Here is a 24255-nt window from a genome sequence, read left to right on the forward strand (position 1 = left end):
AATGTACTAACGGGGGTCAAAAATAGACTACGCAAATTTTTAAGAGGGGGAATGTGTTCTCTGGAAATACTTCAGTCCTTTGATGTACTGTGACATTGGGCCTGATTCAGAGCCGGACTCTCTGACCAGAGCGCTCGCTCTGAATCAGGGCCCTCCTACCTAAAAATGGAGCGCCCTCTTGGACGCTCGCATAGCTGTGGGTTACCACCCACAGCTTATGCGAGCGTGATCGGGCTTGCGACGAGACCATGCGGTAGGGTCTCGTGGCCGCAAGCCCTGGAGTGATTTTGGCTCTATCAGAGCCAAAATCACTCCCACTGACATCACTAGTGATGTCAGTGGGGCCGGACTCAGACGGTAGGCGTTCCCATGGGAACGCCTCCGTCTGGCAGCCACGCCCCCGGCATGTCCCCCAAAGGGGGCGCGCTGTCAGTCACCATCGACAGCACGCCCCCTTTGGTGCGAGACCCGGAGCGACAGCTTGGGTGCGCTATGCGGGTCTCACGCATGAGCACGACGGAGCTCCCTCCGTCGTGCGCATGCGCATTAGGGCACCATCGACCCGCTTGCGAGCATCCTACGCTCGCCAGCGGGTCTGATTTAGGACCATTGTCCGCCCCGGCACTGTGTACTAGACCACCAAGCAACACTATATTTTTGTCTGCAGCACTGTCATACACCATCTCCTTAATGAAGGTGCCCACAAATGCTTTAAAATCACAGTTGATAACAACCACTTAGCCCCAATAATAAAGGTATTATTGACAACTTGGATTTCACCTCATGCCTCCAAACTACTCTCTCTAACCTCCTCTCTTGGCCTCTCCCAATGGACTGACTCCTCTACTCATAAGGAGGGCCACTGCCTTGATCTTGTATTTACCAGACTATGCTCAGTTTCTGATTTCACTAATGCTCCTTTCCCTCTCTCAGATCACAATCTTATCACCTGCACACTTTCCTCGATTACATCAACCTCAATGTCAGTGAAATCAACCAAACCTCCTAAAACCCGCAGAAATATTAATGTGATTAACTTTCAACAACTATCTACCTCTCTACAACAACAACTCTCACCAATTTCTGCACTCACTTCTCCTGAGACTGCTGCATCACAGCTAAACCAGATTCTAGTAAAAGCCCTCGATGAAGTAGCTCCAGCTACCCATCACACTCCGCGTAGACTCAGACGTCAACCGTGGCATTCTAACTTAACAAGGCATCTACAAAAACTCTCGCGTAAAGTAGAACGTCAGTGGCGAAAGTCTCGCACTCCAAGTGACTTCCTCACATATAAGTCTATCTACAACTCTTATCGTACTGCTCTGGACACTGCCAAGCAAATATATTTCCAATCTCTAACCTCTGCTCAAGCCTCTAACCCCAAGCGACTTTTTAATACATTTAAACTGCTTCTTACCCCTCCCTCACCCAAGCCACCTGCTACTATCTGTGCACAAGATCTTGCTTCCTATTTCAAGGACAAGATTTATAATATCCGAAATGAAATGTTATTCTCTTCCTCAGCTAGTGACCTACTCAATTCCCTACCTGAACCCTCTGGCACATTCTCTTCATTTGACCCCACAAATGAAGATGAAGTATCTACACTCTTCTCATCCTCCTACTCTATTACCTCTACTCTAGATCCTATACCCTCACAAATTAGCAAAGCTCTGTCTCCTGTGCTCATCCCAACCCTAACTAAAATCTGTAATCTCTCTCTTTCTACTGGCATCTTTCCATCACTGTTCAAGCATGCAGTGATTACTCCCATTCTGAAAAAACAAAATTCTGACCCTAACACTCTCTCTAATTACCGTCCTATCTCCCAGCTCCCATGCCCCTCCAAGCTACTGGAGAGACTTGTCTACACCCGCCTCACACACTTTCTTAACACCCACAACTTATTGGACCCACTTCAGTCTGGCTTCCGTTCCCAGCACTCCACAGAGACAGCACTGACTAAGGTAGTAAATGATTTGGTCACTGCCAAGGCTAAAGGCCATTACTCACTTCTAATTCTTCTAGATCTCTCTGCTGCTTTTGACACTGTTGACCACTCTCTTCTCGTACAAACATTACAATCCCTAGGTCTTAAGGACACAGCCCTTTCTTGGTTCTCTTCCTACCTATCTGATCGCTCTTTTTCTGTTCGTTTTTCTGATTCTGCCTCCTCTTCGCTACCTCTATCAGTTGGAGTACCGCAAGGCTCTGTCTTAGGTCCTTTGCTATTCTCAATCTATACCACCTCTCTTGGCAAACTAATCCGCTCTTTTGGATTTCAGTACCATCTGTATGCGGATGATACTCAAATCTACCTATCCTCTCCAGATTTATCACCATCTGTATTGGTCCGTGTCACTGAATGTATTTCTGCCATTTCATCTTGGATGTCATCTCGCTACCTGAAACTTAATATTTCTAAAACAGAATTAATTATATTTCCACCGGCCAATAACAGTTACCAATCTGATCTCTTTATCACTGTTGATAACTCAACAATCCACCCCACCCCACAAGCTCGCTGCCTTGGTGTCATCCTTGATTCTGAATTGTCCTTTGTTCCCCACATTCAATCTGTCTCAAAATCATGTTACATACATCTAAAAAACATATACAAAATTCGACCATATCTCACACAAGACACTGCAAAAACTCTAATCCATGCACTCATTATTTCCTGCATTGACTATTGCAATAGTCTCCTTACTGGTCTTCCCAAAAACAGGCTATCGCCATTACAATCCATTATGAATGCAGCCGTGAGGCTTATCTTCCTTGCCAAACGTTCATCGTCTGCTGCCCCGCTCTGTCAGTCCCTCCATTGGTTGCCGGTTTTCTACCGTATTCAATACAAAATACTGTTACTTACACATAAGGCCATTAACCGAATTACACCAACATACATCTCTTCACTCATCTCAAAATATCTCCCAACCCGACCTCTCCGCTCAGCACAAGATCTGCGTCTCTCATCCCCACGCATTACTTGCTCCCATTTACGGTTACAGGACTTTCTTCGGGCTGCACCCACTCTATGGAATGCCTTACCACACACAATAAGACTTACCTCTACTCTTCAATCCTTCAAGCGTTCCCTGAAAACTCACCTCTTCAGACAAGCTTATCAGATTCCAGAACCGACCACATAACCTTCATAGCTTCCATGTCTTATCACATCCCCTCTCACAGTCCACACATAACCTCACATATTGTCTTTCTTTCACATACTCCTTACATTTTGCCGACATTCCTGTGTGACTGGATCATGCAGCCCACCAAGAAACTCTGCATTCTGGCCAGACCAAATTGCAATATATAGCACCTATCCTTGTGTATCAATGCCTATTTCCCTATAGATTGTAAGCTTGCAAGCAGGGCCCTCTTACCTCTATGTCTGTCTGTTATTACCCTGTTTTGTTCTATCAATGTTTCCAATTGAAAAGCGCAACGGAATATGCTGCGCTATATAAGAAACTGTTAATAAATAAATAAAATAAATGTGATAAGCTGATCATTGCTGTCAGTCTGTATGCAGACATTTCCTGACAGCACTAGCAGACGGAAATAAACTCAGGGGTTACCAGAATGAACAGACTGGGTGTCACATGTGTGGTCAAATCGGATGATTATCTTCTCAGAATCAGGCCAGGAGGGAAGATCAGGCCACGTGTAGCCAGCTTTAGAGAAACTTCTTTCTCCATACAGGACAACCTGCTGCTAAGGGAGTGCATGAAGGATACTTTCGGCACGCCAGGTATATCATGTATGTGGGTTACATCAGTAAGACTGATCAGTAAGACTCATGATTGAAGATGACTTTTTTTTTTGTCAGACCATAGGATTCACTTATCTCAAAAAATCAGTAAGGTACTTTTTTTTTTTTGTCTACGCAAGGAAATAGCTTACCTGACTTTGGACAGGTAATTGAACTCTATGGCTGTGCAAGCTGTATGTCCGTCAGTCATCTGTAAACGAAGCATTCTGGGAGCTGACTGAGATTCTTCATTGTCTTTTGGAGCAGATACATTACGGATTTTCTGGATTTGTAGAACACAGGGCCCATCTACCTGGTAAATATAAGGCAGATTTAGAAGAATAGCAAACACGGACGCATCAAAATACATGTACTCAACCCACTACATGTCTGTTTTATGTTATCTATATAAAATGGCTGATAATGAAATGAATGGTAGTGTTAGGGATACACATAGAAAGGGAGGTCACAGTATGGCACATACATATATGTTCTGTAGCACACACCAGCACTAAATGGTGCACAGCTTGCGTGTTACAATGTACAGTGATTCCCAATTTGCATGCTAGGACATATTTCAAAACTATACTAACATTGAAAGGATTAAAATATGTTCATACTTTTCATGACTTATCATATGTAATCATAGGTTACATTAAAGTTCAAAATAGGTTTACCACAAGAAAACCAAATGGTAGGCAAATCGGTCTGTGTAACATAACAGCTAATATGCTTGAAATGAGATGCACAGTAGGAGTTTCCGGCATACCTTCACAACCGATGGTTACTGGGTAACCTCAGAGACCACTACTACACACTGGTTACAGAGGAGACAATATTTTACTCTGACAACACAGATCATTAACCACTTATCTCATGCAGTTTGCATGGGACCCAACCACAGGCAGCTGGACTTTCCCCGACATGCTCACATCCCATGCAAATGTGCCACCTTGCTCTGTCCACCATGTACAGAACGATTTGCTCCTGCTGCTCTGGCCCCCCAGCAGTGGTCCCTGACCGCCAGCATCTGTGCCAATTTTGCGCTCCAGAATGCAGTGTGAACAGCACCCTGGAGCGCATACACAGATAACAAAGTTGCACCTGAGAACTACAGTATTAGGCTCATCTCTACAAGTGCAGAGATTAGCTGCAGCAGGGGAACGGAGACACGCTCCACTGCGCTCTGTGTGAGGGGGAGGGAGAAGGCCCCTGAGGGTGTGTAATGCCACATGGGCGGTGGTGGTATGATGGCCCATAAAGGCGTATTGGCCCGGTGAGTCCAAATCTTAAATGGAGAACTATGGACACTGGAGGAATAGTGGTTATGTCACTGGGGATCTATTACCTAGGGGGACCTATTACCACTGGGAGAGTGGCTGTTAAAATTACAATGGGGACGTATGGGTGGTTGGGGGTACGAGACTCCCTTGGCATATTTCATTAAAATATTTAATTTATTTTTAAAAACATTAACTTAATTGACATTTTAAAATTACAATTTTTTATAACTTTTTAGGGAAAAAAGAAGATCATTAAAGTAGGTAAAAGGGGAATTTATTAAGCAGGTACACACAGCAATATACAATGGGCAGGGCGAGTAGAGCAAATACAACTTCCTCCCAACAATGCGCTTACTTAGTTTGTTAAATACCATAAACAAGTGGTTTAATGATCCCTATAGGAGTGAGCGTGTCTTCCACCACATGAAGTAAAAATGTATGTGAATGTATTAAACTGCCTATGTGTAGAATACCTAGGACAAGAAGTGCAGACAGTATAAATAACACAGTATTCCTAAAGCCCCACATCTTAGAAATGTAATTTCCCCAATTAGGCATGCCTGGATTTAGTAAAAAATACATGAATTTTGATCTCTTTAAAGCATGAAACCCTGTGTATCACATGGGAGCGGACCCTGCCCTATATCTTATATCAACTGCTAAGAATTAGACTTAAACTTTGGAGAAAAGACAGATATTAAAGAATTTTCTAATAAAATGTGTCATCAACACAGCAATCTAGAATATTGAAATTTGACATGCCATAAAATGTGCACTGTGCTTGTAGCAAATCGCTTCATCTACTGAAGAGTCTACTGATGTTGTGTCAAATGTTAACGATAAAAAACCAAGGGGCCTATTCATCATCGGAGGCCGTATGGCCCCCGATGACCAAGTATTGATCTCGCCGCAAGCGAAACTTGACACCGGAGCAATGATAAAGCAGCTGTTCCCTCGGTTAGTATCGCAGATACAGAAGCAGCTGCGTTACTTACCTCCTCCCCGTCCATGAGAAGGCGGTGGAGGGATCCGCTCGGATTCCTCTTCGCATGCCCGGAACTGCTTCTCAAAGGAAGAAGCAGGGCTAAGAGAGCAAGCGCTGTCTGAAGATGGCGCTTGTTCTCGTGAGCAAATTCCGAAACTTTCAGTTTTCAGAGTTTGCTGAATATCAGGGGGCCCTGTCGGACCCCTGATAATGAATGGCCTGGTAACTAAAATATGAGGAAACTAGTGTTTCCGCATGGTTACCGGGCCATTTATCAATGATGAATAGGCCCCCAAGTTTCAGTTTTAGTAATGATCTTATTTCAAGCATCATACATTTAAAGTACTCTAGAAGCAGGGGGGTGAGAAAGAAAAACACTTTAACTTGTATTTTACCATTCTAAAGGTGCCTACACACTAGGCGATGTGCTCACAATGCGATATCCGATTTCCATTGAACTCTCCCCCAGCAGCTCCCCGACACTCCAGGACACGATACGGTGCTAAAAAGTGTCCAATCTGACTTAAGATCTATCGTGCACAAAATCTATCTATTGCACAAAATCGTGTATAAGAATGACAAATCTTGCCTGCTGCAGGCAAGATCTAAAGATGTGATGTACGACCAGCAGGTATGCACATTGGCATCGTGAGTGGACACTTACGATTTGGACATATTTTACACTATTTGTTGCTCCGATGCGTCGAAATCGGGCGAATTGTGTAAAATATCGTCTAGTGTGTACGCACCTTTAGGGGGAAATATATATAGTCTAAAATGTGCAGAAAAGGACAAGTGGAGAAACACTGAGGATGAATTTATCAAGTAGATATTTATAAAATAATAGGTAGAAGCAGTTTGGTTGCTATGGACAACTTCTCCACTTTTTAGAAGGCTTAATACATCTCTCCCTATGTGAATAGCATGTATAAAGCTCAGATATAGTGGCATACAACTGTCTTACAGTAACAGCCCATCTCCATACACTCTGTTGTTCCCCACATAACCCACTTTGGTATTCAATCAATCATTCATCATATTCAGTTTCTTAAAGGAGATTGCACAGGGTTGTGAGTGTGTTTAAAATACATATCAGACAGTTAGGTGTAGTGATGACAGCAAGCACATGGCACATGTTTTGCTTCTCATATCATCTCAGTTGCAGACATCAATTCAGAACATATTCCTGACAAGTATTCAGGCGCACACACTTAACGATTCGCTCCATGAGCAATATTATTAAGTGTTTGCCGGGCTCAATGTCGTTAACGATATCGTTCAGTGACGTCACCAGCAGCATCTCTGAACATGCACAAGCTGACAATATCGTCTGGTTGACCTGCATGTTCAAACGATGAAAGATACCGTTAACGATCCGTGGGAGCGCGCATTGTTGTTGATATCTTGCATACACAGTGGACGATATTGTGAACGATTACGATATCATTTGTTCACAATATTGGCCAGTGTGTACGCGGCATTAGAGATGGCTCCAGACCTTAAATGTTTTTCAACTGGGGTGCTGGTGGCTGTCAAAGTTTACTCTGGACAGTCTGAAATAATATAATGTGTTCTAAGTACACACATCATATTAGATCCCTGCTGTCAACACATGGACAAATTGTGTTCAACAGAAAATATAATTGTGGTGAGGTTGAAAAAAAAGTACAGTTACCACTTGCATAAAAAAGTATCTATTTGGACAGCGATAAATTGACTAAATGAAGGCATGGAAACCAGCAAATGAAAAACATTACGAGACATGGTCATCTTACTAACAATTCTCGATCATAATCTGAATTTAAATGAGAGAAAAGAGAGCCTGATATTTTCTAAAACAGTGATACACAAAATGGTGGCTGCTAAATCAATCAAATAAAACAGTCAGTTAATCAACAAAACAGTCAGGCTCCAATAGAGCTCAAGAGACCAGCTACTTGGCTGCAGAATTAGTGGCTAAAACCATGAAGCCTCATACAGAAGACACTTAGGGCCGGATACAAATAGCCTCGAAGCTTCAATGCCAGTGCCGGGGGCTAACCAATTGCAGCCCACGATAAGCCTGCAGGCTGCACTTAACGCAGATTTCTGTTCGCCCCCTCCGGAGGCTCAAACAGAAATCCGCAGTAAGTAGGGTTTTCTGCCCTTATCGTGTCCCTTGCAAATGCCTTAACCCATAGCTCTGGGCACTTATTCCAAAATCTGTGTGTTAATGAGCAATAGCCGCGGATTTACTGCACAAGGAAAAGGGCCTGTAATTAAATAGCTCCGGTGTAAAAGTCTGAGGCTACAAGCCCTATCCCTAGCGCAGCAAGTATCAAGCCTAATTGAATCCGGTCCTGAAGCTATGTACATACTGAACACATATCTGACAGATCAGCTGAGATTTTATGACTGGCCAGTTATAACTCACAGATAACTCGGTCTCTTTGCATGGCTGGATCTTCAAACATGCTTGAAAGATTAAATAAATGTGGTCACGGTATGATACACATTTTGTACCATTTTATGGCCAAATTGCGGACAGGTCGTCTGATAGTGGTGGGCATGAACAGCTATAACTCTCTAATTATGTATCCTATCTTGTCTGCCATCAAAACATACAGACGTAATCACAGAATGCCTGAATATATTTGATGTGATTAAGGGGGAATTCAATTAGACGTGAAGAAGTGAAAACTTAACGTTGGAGAAGTTTTCGCACAATTTGCGTGTTTTGGTGCGATATTTTTGCATCTTATGTTTATGCACGCTCCCGGTTTTGGCACTATCCTATTATAAAAGACGTGAAAACGCATGTGTGTGAAAACTGCGCACGGTGAAACCAGCGAAAAGTACATCACATTTTGTGAAAATCAGCCTGTACCCCATAAAAAGCCTAACAGACATTAGAAATCAATATAAAAGTTTATTAGAGGACCTAATAACAGTATTTTGGGTTTTTAAATTGTGTCAAATGGCTATTATATGCATATTTGTATAAGTGTGGAAAAATTATAAAAAGCAATATCATTTGGAGAAAATAATTTCTACATGGATTGGGGGTACATTAAAATGGCTGCAAGTTTATTTTTGTGTTTTAAAAGTCCTGTCCTATCCATACAGCCCCCCAAAATACCTCACCTAGTACTTTAAACCCATTTTCAAACACTTTTTACATTTTGACCTCAAAGATGACATTTCATTATTAGAGGGAATTCAGTTAAATATTTTTTTTTTTGTGCCTAATTAGTCATTAGGGATGGGGTGTTCAAATGGTTCTGAACTAAGGCCCTGATTCAGAGCCGGACGCTCTGACCAGAGCGCTCGCTCTGAATCAGGGCCCACCTCCATTAATATGGAGCGTCCTCCTGGATGCTCGTATAGCTGTAGGACCATCGAAACTGCGAGCAAAAGCCTGCGGTTGAGTTTTTCAACCGCAAGGCCAGGAGTGATTTTGGCTCTATCAGAGCCAAAATCACTCCCACTGACATCACTAGTGATGTCAGTGGGGCCGGCTTCAGACGGTAGGCGTTCCCTTGGGAACGCCTCCGTCTGGCAGGCACGCCCCCGGCACGCCCACCAAAGGAGGCGTGCTGTCAGTCAACATCGACAGCACGCCCCCTTTGATGAGACACTCCCAGCGAAGTAAAGTCCTTCGCTCGTCGCGCATGCGCAGTGCAGACCATCGACCCACTTGCGAGCAGACAGCCGCTCGCGAGTAGGTCTGAATGAGGGCCTAAGTCCTAACAAAAAATGCCAGGATTGTCAAAATTGATTAGGGATGAATCAATATCTGCGATTAAGGCATAAACTACTGTCTTACTGAGCCCATTAGTTGTCCCTTCAATCTGCCTCACATTATGTCCACCCATGCTTCCCTCACTAAAAGTTTTGGTGCTCTTCAATGAAGGCATTCATAGGGCAGATGAATAATGCCTGTGTGAGGTTGTGGAATAAAATACTATTCCTTATGCAGCCATTGTATATAGAAACATAGGGCCTGATTCTGAGCCGAACGCCCTGACCAGAGCGCTCGCTCTGAATCAGTGCCCTCCTCCGTGACCACCCACAGCATATGCGAGCGTCCATGATGATGGTCGCGATGGTCTTGACCATCGCGACCATCGGGCTTGCGACGGAGACCCTGCGGTAGGGTCTCGCTGCCGCAAGTCCTGGAGTGATTTTGGCTCTATCAGAGCCAAAATCACTCCCACTGACATCACTAATGATGTCAGTGGGGCCGGACCCAGACGGTAGGCGTTCCCATGGGAACGCCTCCGTCTGGCAGGCACGCCCACCAAAGGGGGCTTGCTGTCAATCAACATCGACAGCACGCCCCGTTTGGTGCGAGACCCGGAGCGATGGAGAGCCCGTCGCTCGCCGGGTCTCGCGCATGCGCACGGCGGAGCTCCCTCCGTCGTGCGCATGCGCAGTGGGGGAACATCGACCCGCTTGCGAGCGGGACTGAATGACCCCCATAGCTCCTTACACAGGACTATCTGAGCACAGAGAGTCTGATTAGGAATCACACACAGCTCTGTATATGGCTGCAAATGAAAATAGGACCGCTAATGCCACTATATGCAGGACTTCCAGCATAGGCATCGCGCAAACCCTCTGTTTTTGCATTCACAATCATAATCACTAGTATCAGGACTTGAACCTACCCTATGCTGGATGCGAGAGGTCAGCCTGAAATAGGCTTCCCCTTTGGCATATACATGATACAGAATAGGACACAAATTTGGCCACATGCCCACGAAAAACCTCTTCCTTTACGAGCGTTCGCCTTATTGCCGCCCTGCTAGAAACTCCTATTTAGCTATTATAGAGAAACAATCCGTCCAACTCAGCTTCACCCAAATATATGCAAAGATGCAATTTTTTGTTACTGCGCACGTGCCCTTTGCTACGTGTGGCCACATACAGAGCTCCATGCAACTGTGTATCAGGAATTTTGTACTGCACTCAGGCATCTCCTATCCGGTCTTCAGTAGACTCATTGGCCACACAGTACGTATGCTGTCTACATTTCAATATTGTATGCCTTGTTGGGTGCCAACATATACATATATTACTAGCTGCAGTACCCGGCGTTGCCCGGGTTTAAATCTTCAAGTTATTACGTTTTATTATGTGTCCAAATCCATCCAGTGCAAGGCCCAGAACAGGCTCCCTGGCTTAAAAAGTTCTGCCTGGTGCACTCTGCCGTGAAGTGCAAACAGGACCCCAACCACGCCATTAGGCATCCCGGACCAATTGCCACCCCTCTGAAGTTTTCATCCAAATCCATCCAGTCCGGTGGAAGACCCAGAACAGGCTCCCCGAGTTCAAAGTTGTGCACAGCGTACACCAACGGAAGGTCCAACTGGGACCCTTACCCTCCTAAAACCCAGTCAGGATCCAACTGGACCATCTCACGTTTCGTCCCAATCGGTGCAGGGGTGTCTGAATGCATAACCGGACAGACAAGCAAACAGACAGACAGACCGACCAATGCATTTTATATATAAAAGATGCAACTTTTTTAACTTCAATTGCATCTTATTCGCACAGTGATGTGAATATGACGTACAAGCAGCTTCTGCTGATTAAAAAGATATTCGGCATACATATATTCTGTGTGCGACTGTGGGTGCATCTGCATGCAAAATGCTCCATTACAATGTCTGTGACACTGTCATGTAGCATTTAGGCGCTACCGAGTCACGCCACGGCATGGCGCGACTAGAAGGGTTGTTTAACACGCAAGGCAGTAAGATGTATGTGGACACATCTGTATGTCAAGAATCCTGCTTTTTACGGATCTCAAAAGAAAGATGCCAAAGTAAGTACCACAAACTATTTATTGGTGGTGTTTAGAAGATAAAACAAAAAACATATTTCCTTTCAGTTTGAATTCTAAGGAAGGAATTTTATTGCTGGCGATGTGCCGCCTGTTACAGTACAGTTACAGTACAGTAGCCTCAACAACACAAGTTGTGGATATTGACACAATCATTTGATCAGGCCAATAAGTGCCAATATTGTTGCAGCACAAGCAGAACCACTTGTTTTCTAGACAAAACTTTATCAGCATTTAATTTCTGAGTGATTTATCTTTTTGTAACAGAAGAGTAAAGAGCAAAAGATAAAACAACCTATGTCGAGTGCTTTTTTCAGGGCGTCCAGCTGGATTACATTAGGAATACACAACTTTAAGAGCAGCCCCCTCGTGGAGACTTTTAGATGTGCAGCATCTGTTTCAATTTAAGAAACAAAGAAACTAGAAGATATCACAGTTTTAAACTTAAATAAAAATGATATATGCAACTCTTGTCAAAACTTAAGCTGTGTACACACTATGCCATGTGTGACCCAACAACAGTGCAATGCAATGTAACGATATGCACCTTAAACACTGCACAATTGGATCGGACAACATATCGTCTAGTGTGTACTATAGTCGTACATTAGTAACAGAATGGGTCGCATTGAAGAGTTCCATGGCACTGTCATTTTCAGCACTCACTACAGAGATCCAAAAATCTTTGAGAACCAATGTCATGATTCAAACTGTTCATTAGGAGCATTATGTATTGGGTTTCCATAGTTGAGCAAGTGTACACAAGTCTCAGATCACCATGTGAAATGCCAAACCTTGGGTGGAGTGGATAATCACCAGCATTGGATGCCTAAACACTGGGAATTAGTTCTCTGGACTGATTAATCACGATCCTCCATCTGGCAGTCTGGTAGACAAATCTGGCTTGCTGCTAACTGTAAAGTTTGTTGGCGCAGGGATAATTGTCTGGGGTAATTTTTAGTGGTTTAGTCTGAGCCTTTAAGTTCCAGTGAAGAGAAATCTTTAAGCTAGTGCATATGATGACATTCAAGAAAATTAAGTTTGGTAAAGACCCTTTCCTGTTTCAGCATAATAATAAGAGAGAGATCATTAAAAAAACACTGAAGCTTGGGAGAAAGCTCACCTTTCAGCAGGACAGTGATCCCAAGCACAAGGCCAATGCAACACTGGTGCGGTTGAACAACACAAAAGTGAATATTCTGTAATGGCTAAGTCAAAGTCCACATCTCAAACCACTTAAAATCTGTGATACTATTTTAAAATTGCAGTTCATAAGCGTCATCCATCAAACTTGAAAATCCTGGATCATTTGCATGAAAGAATAGGTAAATATGACTCCAAACAGTATGTAAACCTCAAAGCAAAAGGTGACTTTACCAAGTACTAGTCTGCGGAGATATTAACAATAGTGTGTGTTTGTATCTCTCTATATTTATGGTCCTAAATTTACACAAGATTTAAGGACATGACTGCGGTTATTCACATACATTCTGCATAAAGAACAGTTATGTTGGGTAATTCAGTTCATCCCAAAGGTGGTTACTGGGCTTGAGGTAAAGGCTCTGTGCATGCCAGTCCAGGCCTTTTACATCAACTAGACAAACCATTTTTCTAGCAGACTGCCTTACAGCATCTACCTATATTTTGCACCATACACTGATCCTTCCATTGTAACAAGATACTCAGTGTTCGCTGAGGAAAAGCATCCCCACAACATGATGCTGTCACCCCCATACGTCACTGTTGGGAAGGTGTTTGCTGAGGAATGAGAAGTGTTAGGTTTGCTCAATGTTATTATTAGGGTCAAAAAAACGAAATTTTGTCTCATCTGAACAGAAAACTTTATCCCACATTTAGCTAGCAAACTGATGGGTTTTTTTGTACAGTAATGGCTTCTTTCTAGCCAACACCCCATACAGGCCAGTTGTATACAGAGCTCGTGATATGGCTGACTAGCGCACCTTCACTACAGTTTCAGTCAATGAACTCTTGAGCTCCTTGGCCTCCTCTATGGCTTCCTTCACAAGTCTCCTTCTTGCTCACATGCTGCGTTTCATGTGGCAGCCTGGTCTAGGCAGTGCCCGGGTGGTATGAGGTAACTTCTATTTCTTCACAATCAATCCAACAATGTTTACTGGAAGATCCAAGCACTTGAAAAAGATTTCAAAAGGTTACAGAATAATATCCAAGTCTACATCTTTTATTTTCTTAAAATATTCTTTAGTCTTTACACAGCTTTCCTTCAGAGTCACGGTATGGCCAATGTTATTTCAATTACGGGATCTGATGGGAGGATTCACAGGCGGAGACTAATTAAAAGCCAATTGATAGAACAATGTATTTCATTTGTGTAAACGTGGAGCTCCCACAGCACAGGCGTTGAATACTTATGCAGTCAGCATTTTAAATTATTATTATTTTTTTTATTTTTTTATTTTAAATCTTCATACAATGAATGAATAATGAATTTAAGAGACTACTGTCTGGAACACTCTGTGTGTCATTTGCAATACAGACAAATCTATTGAATACTTTTGCAAGCTATAAAATATATTTATTTGAATTCAAATACCAGTATTTACATCTTTGAAAAGCCATTGTGCAAGAGTGCTAGAAACCTCAGTGTGGAACAACATTCAGACACCAAATATAATTCTACACCTCAGGGCCCTCACCAGAATTACCTTCATTTACTAATTATCTGTCACAAAACCCTCACATCAGTGAAAAGAAGTACATATACCGAGACCAAACATGAGGCAGTGTGGAATGCAAACCGGCCAGATTGGAAGTGATGTCACATAGTTTTGGTGCTAGTAAGTTTGATACATGGTAGACATCAGACCTTTGTTTTCCTATATTGGTTTGGGGTTTAAATATTTAGTAGTTAATGGAAGTGGATACTAAGTACTGAGGAATTGTCATTTATTTTTTTATCCGTTATTTTTGTAGCACACACACACAGACACACAGCGCTTTACAGAGAATAGTCATTCACATCAGTCCCTACCCCTGTGGAGCTTACTATCTATATTCACTGGACAATGGAAAGAGGGATGGTCCTCACAAAGGAGAAATATTTTCAAAAAAAGCGGTGTAAGACACCAAATAATGTCATATGATCTTTAGACCAATGTCTATGTGACACAGGCCCGTATTCAATTTGGAGTGAAAAAGTTTCGCCAATGACGTAATTTCGCCAGGCGGAAAAGTATCGCCGTATTCAATTTGAAAGACTTTCCGCCTAGGCAGAAAGTCAATGCAATGTAATAGGCGAAAAAGTTTTGCCTATGAATAGCAAGCGGAAAAAAGTGCAGAATTGGGGTTTTGGGGTACAACATTGCAGGAACCCCCTTGCAGCCTTAATACAGTCCCCTAAAAATAAACTGCATCAACATTTAAAAAAAAAATCACTTTCATTTTGGGGGGTGGAAAAAAAAAAGTTGGGGACAAAGTTAAAAACTAGCGAACTAGACTCCAGGGGGGGTCCCCAAGTATGCCCCAGGTGTTTTTTGCATTGCAGGTGCTTGCGGCAGGCGGATTTTTCATGTTTTTTCAAACTTAACTTTAGCAACTTTTAAATATGCTGGCCCCCATTTTCAAGTACCCCAAATTTGCTAGAATAAGTTATTTTCTGCAAACCCCCCCCCCCAGAATTCTATTCTACATCACTTATGCAAAAACGCAATTTAACAGCTATTGAGCCCGTTTAAAAACACCAAATACCTTCAGCAAGCCAAATCGGGGGGTACCATAGCTAACCCCCATGTCAGAGCATCTTTTGGGGGGTGTCAGGCTGTCTTCCCCAAATCTGACATGACTCTCCGCTGGTTTAAGTTTCGCCAGTCCCGTTTTCACGTACTTTCAAATTGAGTACGGGGATACGCGGGCATGCGTGTGATACTTTTCCGCCTGCAAAACAGGCGAAGTAGGCAAAAAGTCTGGGAGGCGGAAACATATCGCGGGTCCGCTCATAGTGGTGGTGTGCCCCATGGGGAGCAGCTATTGGAAGACAATGGGAGGCCGCACTAATACAATAGAAATAAGCATGTAACCATCACCTGCTGACAAGAAGCGATTTATAAAACATTGTGTATTTCCTTCATACCCTCATTCCTACCCCACTTCTACACACATTTCCCCTCACTATACCACCTATTGTCAACAGATGGTGTATACCTACCTATTTCTATTGTACTGTATTATAGCAGTCCATCCTGACTGCCACTGTATTCCTGATCGTAATACAAGGGACCTCTGTATAGGTGTGTTATGTGTACTATGCCATATTAGTACCGTATATACTCGAGTATAAGCCGAGTTTTTCAGCACATTTTTTGTGCTGAAAAAGCACCCCCTCGGCTTATACTCGAGTTATGCCCGCATGGTACGCGCTGCTGAGTAGCCTACCATGCGGGCCGCGGTGCAGACTGTGTCACTGTGACACAGCCTGCACCGCGTGTGTAGCGCTGACCGGACGGAGTTCGGTCAGCACTACACACTGCCAAACACACAGCCACCGGAGCCGGCAGCTATGTGTTTGGTATAATCAGCAGCCGCTGAGGTCTGTCAGACTCTCAGCGGCTGCTGCTGCTCTCACTGCGGGAGCCATCTTCCGGCTCCCGCAGTGGGTAATGGGAGACGTCGTCATGACGACGTCTCTCCCATTATGCAAAGCGGCGGAGGAGCCGGTGGAAGCGTCGGGACCAGGAGCGGGAGTTTCAGGTAAGTGTTTTTTTTTTTTTTTACATGTCTTTCTACTGGGGGGGGGGCTACTACCGGGGGGTACTACCAGGGGGGGGATATCGCTACTGGGGGCACTACCAGAGGGGGGGGATTAATAGTGGGGGAACTACCAGGGGGGGATGTTGCTACTGGGGGCACTACCAGGGAGGGGGGGAATACTGGGGGCACTACCAGGGGGGATGTTGCTACTGGGGGCACTACCAGGGAGGGTTAATACTGGGGGCACTACCAGGGGGGGATATTGATACTGGGGGCACTACCAGGGGGGGGATTAATACTGGGAGCACTACCAGGGGGGGATGTTGCTACTGGGGGCACTACCAGGGGGGGTTAATACTGGGGGCACTACCAGGGGGGGATATTGCTACTGGGGGCACTACCAGGGGGGGGATTAATACTGGGGGCACTACCAGGGGGGGATATTGCTACTGGGGCACTACCAGGCGGGGTATTACTACTGGGGACACTAACAGGGGGGGATTACTACTGGGGGCACTACCAGGGGGGGATTACTACCAGTAGCTGCTGCATTTCCCACCCTAGGCTTATACTCGAGTCAATAAGTTTTCCCAGTTTTTCGTGGTAAAATTAGGTACCTCGGCTTATATTCGGGTCGACTTATACTCGAGTATATACGGTAACCATTTTTTTTTCATGACAAAGTTTTATTTTAACTCCTCTTTGATACCAGAGTGCCCCACCATACAGAGTACTACCTCCCATGTTCTTCCGATCTATATTCCCTACCACATGGGCACACATACACAATGTGGGTCCTCTCTGTTAGAAGCCAATTAAACTACCAGTATATTTTGAAGTGTGGAAGAAAACCCATGCAAACTCAGGGAGAACATACAAACTGAACACAGATGGGGTCTTTACCGGAAATGTAACTCATGATCTCAGTGTGTGAAGCAGTAAGGCTAGTCACCATGCCACAGTGATGCCCTAATTCATTTTTTTTCTATATTTTTATTTTAGACATGGTGGAAATATGATGTAATTTATTGGGTGAACTGTTTAATCGCCAAAGCTTTATGCAGAGGGTTTGATTAGTATGTACTTGTCTACACTGCACGACTGATGTGAGGGGAGGTCTTGACAAAGGTCCTGAATGATTTAAATATTGACTGATACAATATAGGACCAGGTGTCTTTTGGTCCTATATGATATGAAGAGAAGTTCGGTGCATGCCTTGATTTATACATAAACAGACACTTCTGTAAACAAGGAAATTATTGCACAGTTTACTCACTGTAAAACCAATACAGAGTGATAACTGTGGTTAACCACAGTGTCAAATTGCCTAGCCTTCACAGCATGTAGGCCATGGCCCTATCTGTGAGGCATTTGCATGGTGTTCTATAGATAAATTGTAATAGTAATAAATCATTTATTTATTTTTTTTACAAATTACATGTTTTTAGTGGGTTGTAGTACTGTGATAAGTATGTTTCAGCATGTTTGAAACATTTTTTTTTACAGATGTCAGGCAAATAACACGTCATACCTATATGTATTCCTACATATAAAACACCAAATAATGAACTATGATAACATGGAAATGCTCACAGATTTATCAAGCCAAAAAAATTGCCATAGATAAATGTGTCAGTTTAGAAAAGCATCTTCAACGTAAAACTAACACAACCTCATTTGACCCTCTCTTTTAAGTCAACATACTAGACAACATTTCACTGTGACTGCTCATTAAACCTGCAAGTTATAATTTCTAAAAATCACTACTTTCAGGTAATAAAACAGTTCTGACAACATTAATTGTCATACCAATCCATCTGAAGTGCACAAATTCTGCAATGCGCAAAGAGTGGAAAAGTACTAACTTTTCCTATGCTCTCATCCTCAAAAAACTCAAATGGCATAATGTGGCTGATTCCTGGCTAATGCTGCCACCTAGTGGTTGAACACTAGACTACAGTATCTATTTAAAAGAACATGAAAATTAATAGCTAGTAATAAATAACAGATAAAATGTAGACACTGCATTGTTCATGTTCGTTTGATAGTAACTTAAAAAAGTAGAATACTCTGCCAATAATCTATTTTTTGTCTAAGGTCTCCGGAAAGTTACAAAATTAAAAATGGACCTTCACATTTAAAGGAAACCTGCCAACCTACCGACAGTGCTTTTCATTAGTTTGTATTGAAATTAGCACATACTAACTACCTCTTGAATACCCCTCCCACTTCAGGACCAGACGAGAATGCAGATGGAGGTAGTGCTGAGGAGGAGGGGCATATCCCAATTCTACTATTTGCATAGGGGCACATCTATTTCATAAGCCTCTTTGGGTGGAATGGTGAGTAGTAGGAATAAATTATTCTAGTAATCCCTCTCTGTCATGTTAATATGTTATTAATTAAAAGGTTTAAAAAAAATCCCACAAAATTATAACTTCAATACAGAATGCTATTTTAATTGTGGAAAACAAAATCGCAAAGTACAGCTCACTATGCTGTATGTATATGTGGATGTACCATATCAAGATATCTGTAGGTTAAGAGTGAAAAATTAGCAAGTACACATTTATATGCAGTGCCAGCATATGCAGACATTAAAAATGAAGGGGGATATTTACTAAAATGCTGTGTGATCCCCAGACAATACTCCATAGGACTAATATTTGAAAGTGGTAGTCTCCTCTTTCTAATGAAGTTGTCCATTAGTAGTTATAGTCTGGTGACCAGATAATATTACCCTGCACTACAGAAAATTAAAGTTTTCCATAGATCGGGGAAGACATTAATACCTTCGCTGCAGCTGACAACTCGCACTAGTCATCCGCATCTACACTAAACCTGCCGACGAGTCGTTCACTGTGGTGGGGGAGGGTTCTTTTTACCTTCTCCACCGATCCGGATGACCAGAGGGGACATGGAGGAAGCTGGCGAGGAGTCCCGCATTCAAATGTCCCCCATAGAAACATAACCACTACATTACAGAAGATTCATCAAGTTCAGGAATGGGGGAAATTTCAATATTTTAACCATGTTGACATTTGTGAATGTCGACCTAAAGTTCATGTCGACATTCAGAGCCTGTCGATATTCTGAATGTCGACTTTTCATGCTACACTCCTCACGCCAAATGAGCACACAACTCCACATTGGCAGATCACATGCAGATTTATATAAAACATAACCGTTTTAAGAGTTTGCAAACCGCCACAGATTGCATGGGGGTTATGTTTTCAGCCTCCAAACTACCAGTTATAAAATGGCCAGCTTGGCTCTGGCATTTGCATGCAATGTTAACAACACAATGACATCTTAACATTCTACAGTTCTGAAGATAGATTTACAAACTGAAGAAAGCTGCCACCATCTTGTGGCAATGTTCAGTACTACATTCATATAGCAGTTTCCATCCACTAGAAACAAAAGGAAACTTGGTTTAACAATGTGATTGATATACAGTGAATATGCTGCATTTAAAAATATACATAAACTTATAAAATGCAATGCACTTGACAATGTGGACTTTAAAGCTTCAAAATTTTCTTTAAAGAGTTCAAATAAGATTAGTTTAAATGTACCCACTGCTTAATGTATGTTGTCTACAAAACTAACAAATGTGTGGAGCAAAGGATAATGTTACTGTATCTATGTAAAAGAAAACAAACTAATAATGTTTGCGTGAAACAATCTAAAAATAGTAAAAAACAGGAGTTCTGAGAAGAAAGCAAACAAAATGTAATGCAATATAAAAGGAATTAAAACAAAACATTTTGCTGCAGACAAACCATTTTCTTGCTTTTCATCTCTTGTAAAACATAGTCCTAGTGGGGAATTATCCGCTATAGTGACATCACAACTCTAAGGCAGAATGCTAACATTAAGTATACACTTGTCGCTCGCCTAAAAGGTTAATAAAAAGCCTGTGGGCTGCTTGGTCTACCTAGTGCTTGAATCATGACTGCAAAATGTTAACAGTTTCAGTGATAGTATGACAGGTGTGAAAAAATCGTCCCCAAATCTTAATTGGGAGGAAAAAGCAAGGCAATCCCAAGGCTTGCTTTCAGAGGTGAATGGTTCAGTCTTTATAGATTATATTTTGGGAAGATTCAGTCTTCACAAGATATAATCTACAAAGGCTCTCTAGGTAACATAGAAAATGTAGGGTTCCCAGGTTTGGGAAAACCTCATATTTGCAATAAGACATGGAAAAGCCTCTTTAATTCTATTAATAGTGGAAGTTCAGTTCAAATGACTGTTATAGACTACACTTATCTCAAATGTTGGCGATATCGGCCCTAAAAAAGGCACTGACCAATTGACCCCCCCCATTAGCAATACTGAACCACAACATAATACTTATGCTACTTAGGAGTTGGGAGGGTGGGTTTGGCGGTAAGACAACATCTTTATGTGGACTCGAAAAGAAAATTGCTATGACCAAAAATGATCTCTCCTTAAAATAGCTTTCATATGTGGTGCAGAGCAGAAAGGTAACAAATCTAAAAAATGAATGTTCTAGGTCAGACGTATAATACTCATGGCCCACATGCAGCCTCAAACGTATATTTTTGCAGCCCCACATTTACTATTGTAACACAAGGGGAATGAGGCCCACCGGGAAGCCGGGTGATGATGTCTGCGGCGGGAGCTGCTGCGCATGCCGTCTGCAACAGCTAATGCCATGGGCCTTTGCAGTTCAGACTCCGCAAACCTCTGCCCGACGCCGCATCTCGTCTGCTCAGGACTAGGAGCACTGATGACATCAGTCAGTCCACCCCCTCAGCGTGTGCCTGCCTGGCTGCTCGCGAAGAACAGGAGGATTCATCTGCATTCTGGAAGGAAGAGGTGCAGATGACTGCCAAAGAAGAACGTAAATTGGTGGGGGGCTGGCACAGGGGTTGGATGCTGGATAGACAGTAAGCGAGGCAAAGAGGGTTTGTGGCTGGAGGGGACAGAGGGAGCAAGAGGGGACACAGTGGGCATGAGGCTGGAGGGACACATGTTCCCTGTTAGAGAGAAACCACCATATACAGTGCATCCGTAAAGTATTCACAACGCTTCACTTTTTCCACATTTGTTATGTTACAGCCTTATTCCAAAATGGAATTAATTTTTGTCCTCAAACTTCTACACACAATACCCCATAATGACAATGTGTAAAAAAGTTTTTTTTGAGATTTTTACAAATTTAATGAAAGAAAAAAAAAAACAACAACTAAGAAATCACATGTACATAAGTATTCACAGCCTTTGCTCAATACTTTGTTGATGCACCTTTGGCAGCAATTACAGCCTCAAATCTTTTTGAATATGATGGCACAAGCTTGGCACACCTATCTTTGGGCAGTTTCACCCTTTCCTCTTTGCAGCACCTCTCAAGCTCCATCCATTAGGTTGGATGCGAAGCGTAGGTGCACAGCCATTTTCAGATCTCTCCAGAGATGTTCAATTGGATTCAAGTCTGGGCTCTGGCTGGGCCACTCAAATACATTCACAGAGCTGTCCTAAAGCCACTCCTTTGATATTTTGGCTGTGTGCTTAGGGTCGTTGTCCTGCTGAAAGATGAACAGTCACCCCAGTCTGAGGTCAAGAGCGCTCTGGAGCAGGTTTTCATCCAGGATGTCTCTGTACATTGCTGCATTCATCTTCCCCTCTATACTGACTAGTTTCCCAGTTCCTGCCACTGAAAAACATTCCCACAGCATGATGCTGCCACCACCATGCTTCACTGTAGGGGTGGTATTGGCCTAGTGATGAGCTGTGCCTGGTTTCCTCCAAACATAACACCTGGCATTCATGCCAAAGAGTTCAATCTTTGTCTCATTATGGTCTGAGAGGCCTTCAGGTGCATTTTGGCAAACTCCAGGTGGGCTGCCATGCGCTTTTTACTAAGGAGTGGCTTCCATCTGGCCACTCTACCATACAGGCCTGATTGGTGGATTGCTGCAGAGATGGTTGTTCTTCTGGAAGGTTCTCCTCTCTCCACAGAGGAATGCTGTAACTCTGACAGAGTGACCATCGGGTTCTTGTCACCTTCCTGACTAGGGCCCTTCTCCCCCGATCGCTCAGTTTAGACGGCCGGCCAACTCTAGGAAGAGTCCTGGTGGTTCCGAACATCTTCCATTTACGGATGATGGAGGCCACTGTGCTCATTGGGACCTTCAAAGCAGCAGATATTTTTCTGTATCCTTCCCCAGATTTGTGCTTCGAGACAATCTGTCTCGGAGGTCTACAGACAATTCCTTGGACTTCATGCTTGGTTTGTGCTCTGACATGCACTGTCAAGTGTGGGACCTTATATAGACAGGTGTATGCCTTTCAAAATCATGTCCAATCTATGAGGTTCTAGTTTTGTTGTGGGCCCGGGGTGGTAATAGGAGCAGACACTGAAGCAGACTTAAAAATAAACGTGGAGGTTTTAATGAGTGGCTTAACAGACATGAATGTGGTAAAACAAAGTCTGGGTATAGCACTAAAGTGCACTTGGGAACTGTAGTGAGGCAATGGGAAAAAGTCCAGGTAGTGAAAACAGAAGGCAGTCCAATATTCCAGGTCTTGTGAGGCTGAAATGCATTGTGGCTGAAGAAACAATGTCCAGAGGAGGTTGCAAGTGGAGGCAAGGTGCAGGGTAACAGCTGACACAGGTACTCAGGCAATGGGGAAGGCAAAGGAAGAGGCAGTGTGAGAAGGCAGTGGAAGTCCAGCATGGTAATGAGCAGGTTAGGCGAGGCAGGCTTAGGCAGAGATCCAACAGGAAGGCGGACAAGCTCAGGAACTCTCTCTCAGCTTGCGCTGAGAAACACGTTGCACTGGCAATGCAAGGGAGCTCTGAACTCCCTTTTATACCCAGCGCCCAGCCGTGAATGGTCAGAGAGTGAGCAAGTGACACGCCAGGATAGGGGAACTAGGTCATATGGCCGAAAGCAAGATGGCGGCGCATATGCCGGAGCAGAACGGAAACACCGCCAGGCCTACCCAGCACAGAGTGACAATATGCCCACACAGGACCGCGCACAGCCAATGCTCCCCGCCAGGCACCAGCACCAGATGCCCCCCGCCATAACATCAGCACAGGTAACACCCGCCGACCACCATGCCGAGAAACCCTGGTCGTGACACAATCAACTGAATTTACCACAGGTGGACTCCAATTAAGCTGTAGGAACATCTCAAGGATGATCAGTGGAAACAAGACGCACCTGAGCTCAATTTTGAGCTTCATGGCAAAGGCCATGAATACTTATGTACATGGTGATTTCTTAGTGTTTTTTTTAATTAAATTAGGAAAAATCTCCCAAAAAATTTTTTACACGTAGGTCATTATGGGTAATTGTGTGTAGAATTTTGAGGACAAAAATGAATTTATTCCATTTTGGAATAAGGCTGTAACATAACAAAATGTGGAAAAAGTGAAGCACTGTGAACACTTTCCGGATACACTGTAGGTGGTTTCTCTCTAACGTGGAACATGCGTCCCTCCAGCCACTTGCCCCATATGTCCTCTCTATCTGAGGTGGCACTGGCATAGATTGTAAAGGGAGGCAGTATTAATTCAATTATCAATTCCCGTCACACATTGATATATGGTCTTATTGGTATATAGAGGAGATGGGACCGTACTGTGAAATATGAATATAGGAAAATTGGTGGCAGAAAAGAGATGTCAAATATCGT

The 24255-nt window shown here is 43.3% G+C and overlaps 1 protein-coding gene across 1 annotated transcript in view; it reads right to left on the reverse strand.

Moving 5' to 3' along the window:
- Positions 1–24255, reverse strand: part of TDRD3 (tudor domain containing 3) — a 243208-nt gene that overhangs the window by 115597 nt on the left and 103356 nt on the right. Inside the window, exon 4 of the mRNA XM_088481163.1 lies at positions 3913–4073. Coding sequence (XP_088337289.1) covers positions 3913–4073 — 161 coding nt within the window. The remainder of the gene's footprint in view (positions 1–3912; positions 4074–24255) is intronic.

Source organism: Taudactylus pleione, unplaced genomic scaffold, assembly GCF_031769625.1.
Source record: "Taudactylus pleione unplaced genomic scaffold, aTauple2 ptg000005l, whole genome shotgun sequence".
NCBI lineage: Eukaryota > Metazoa > Chordata > Amphibia > Anura > Myobatrachidae > Taudactylus > Taudactylus pleione.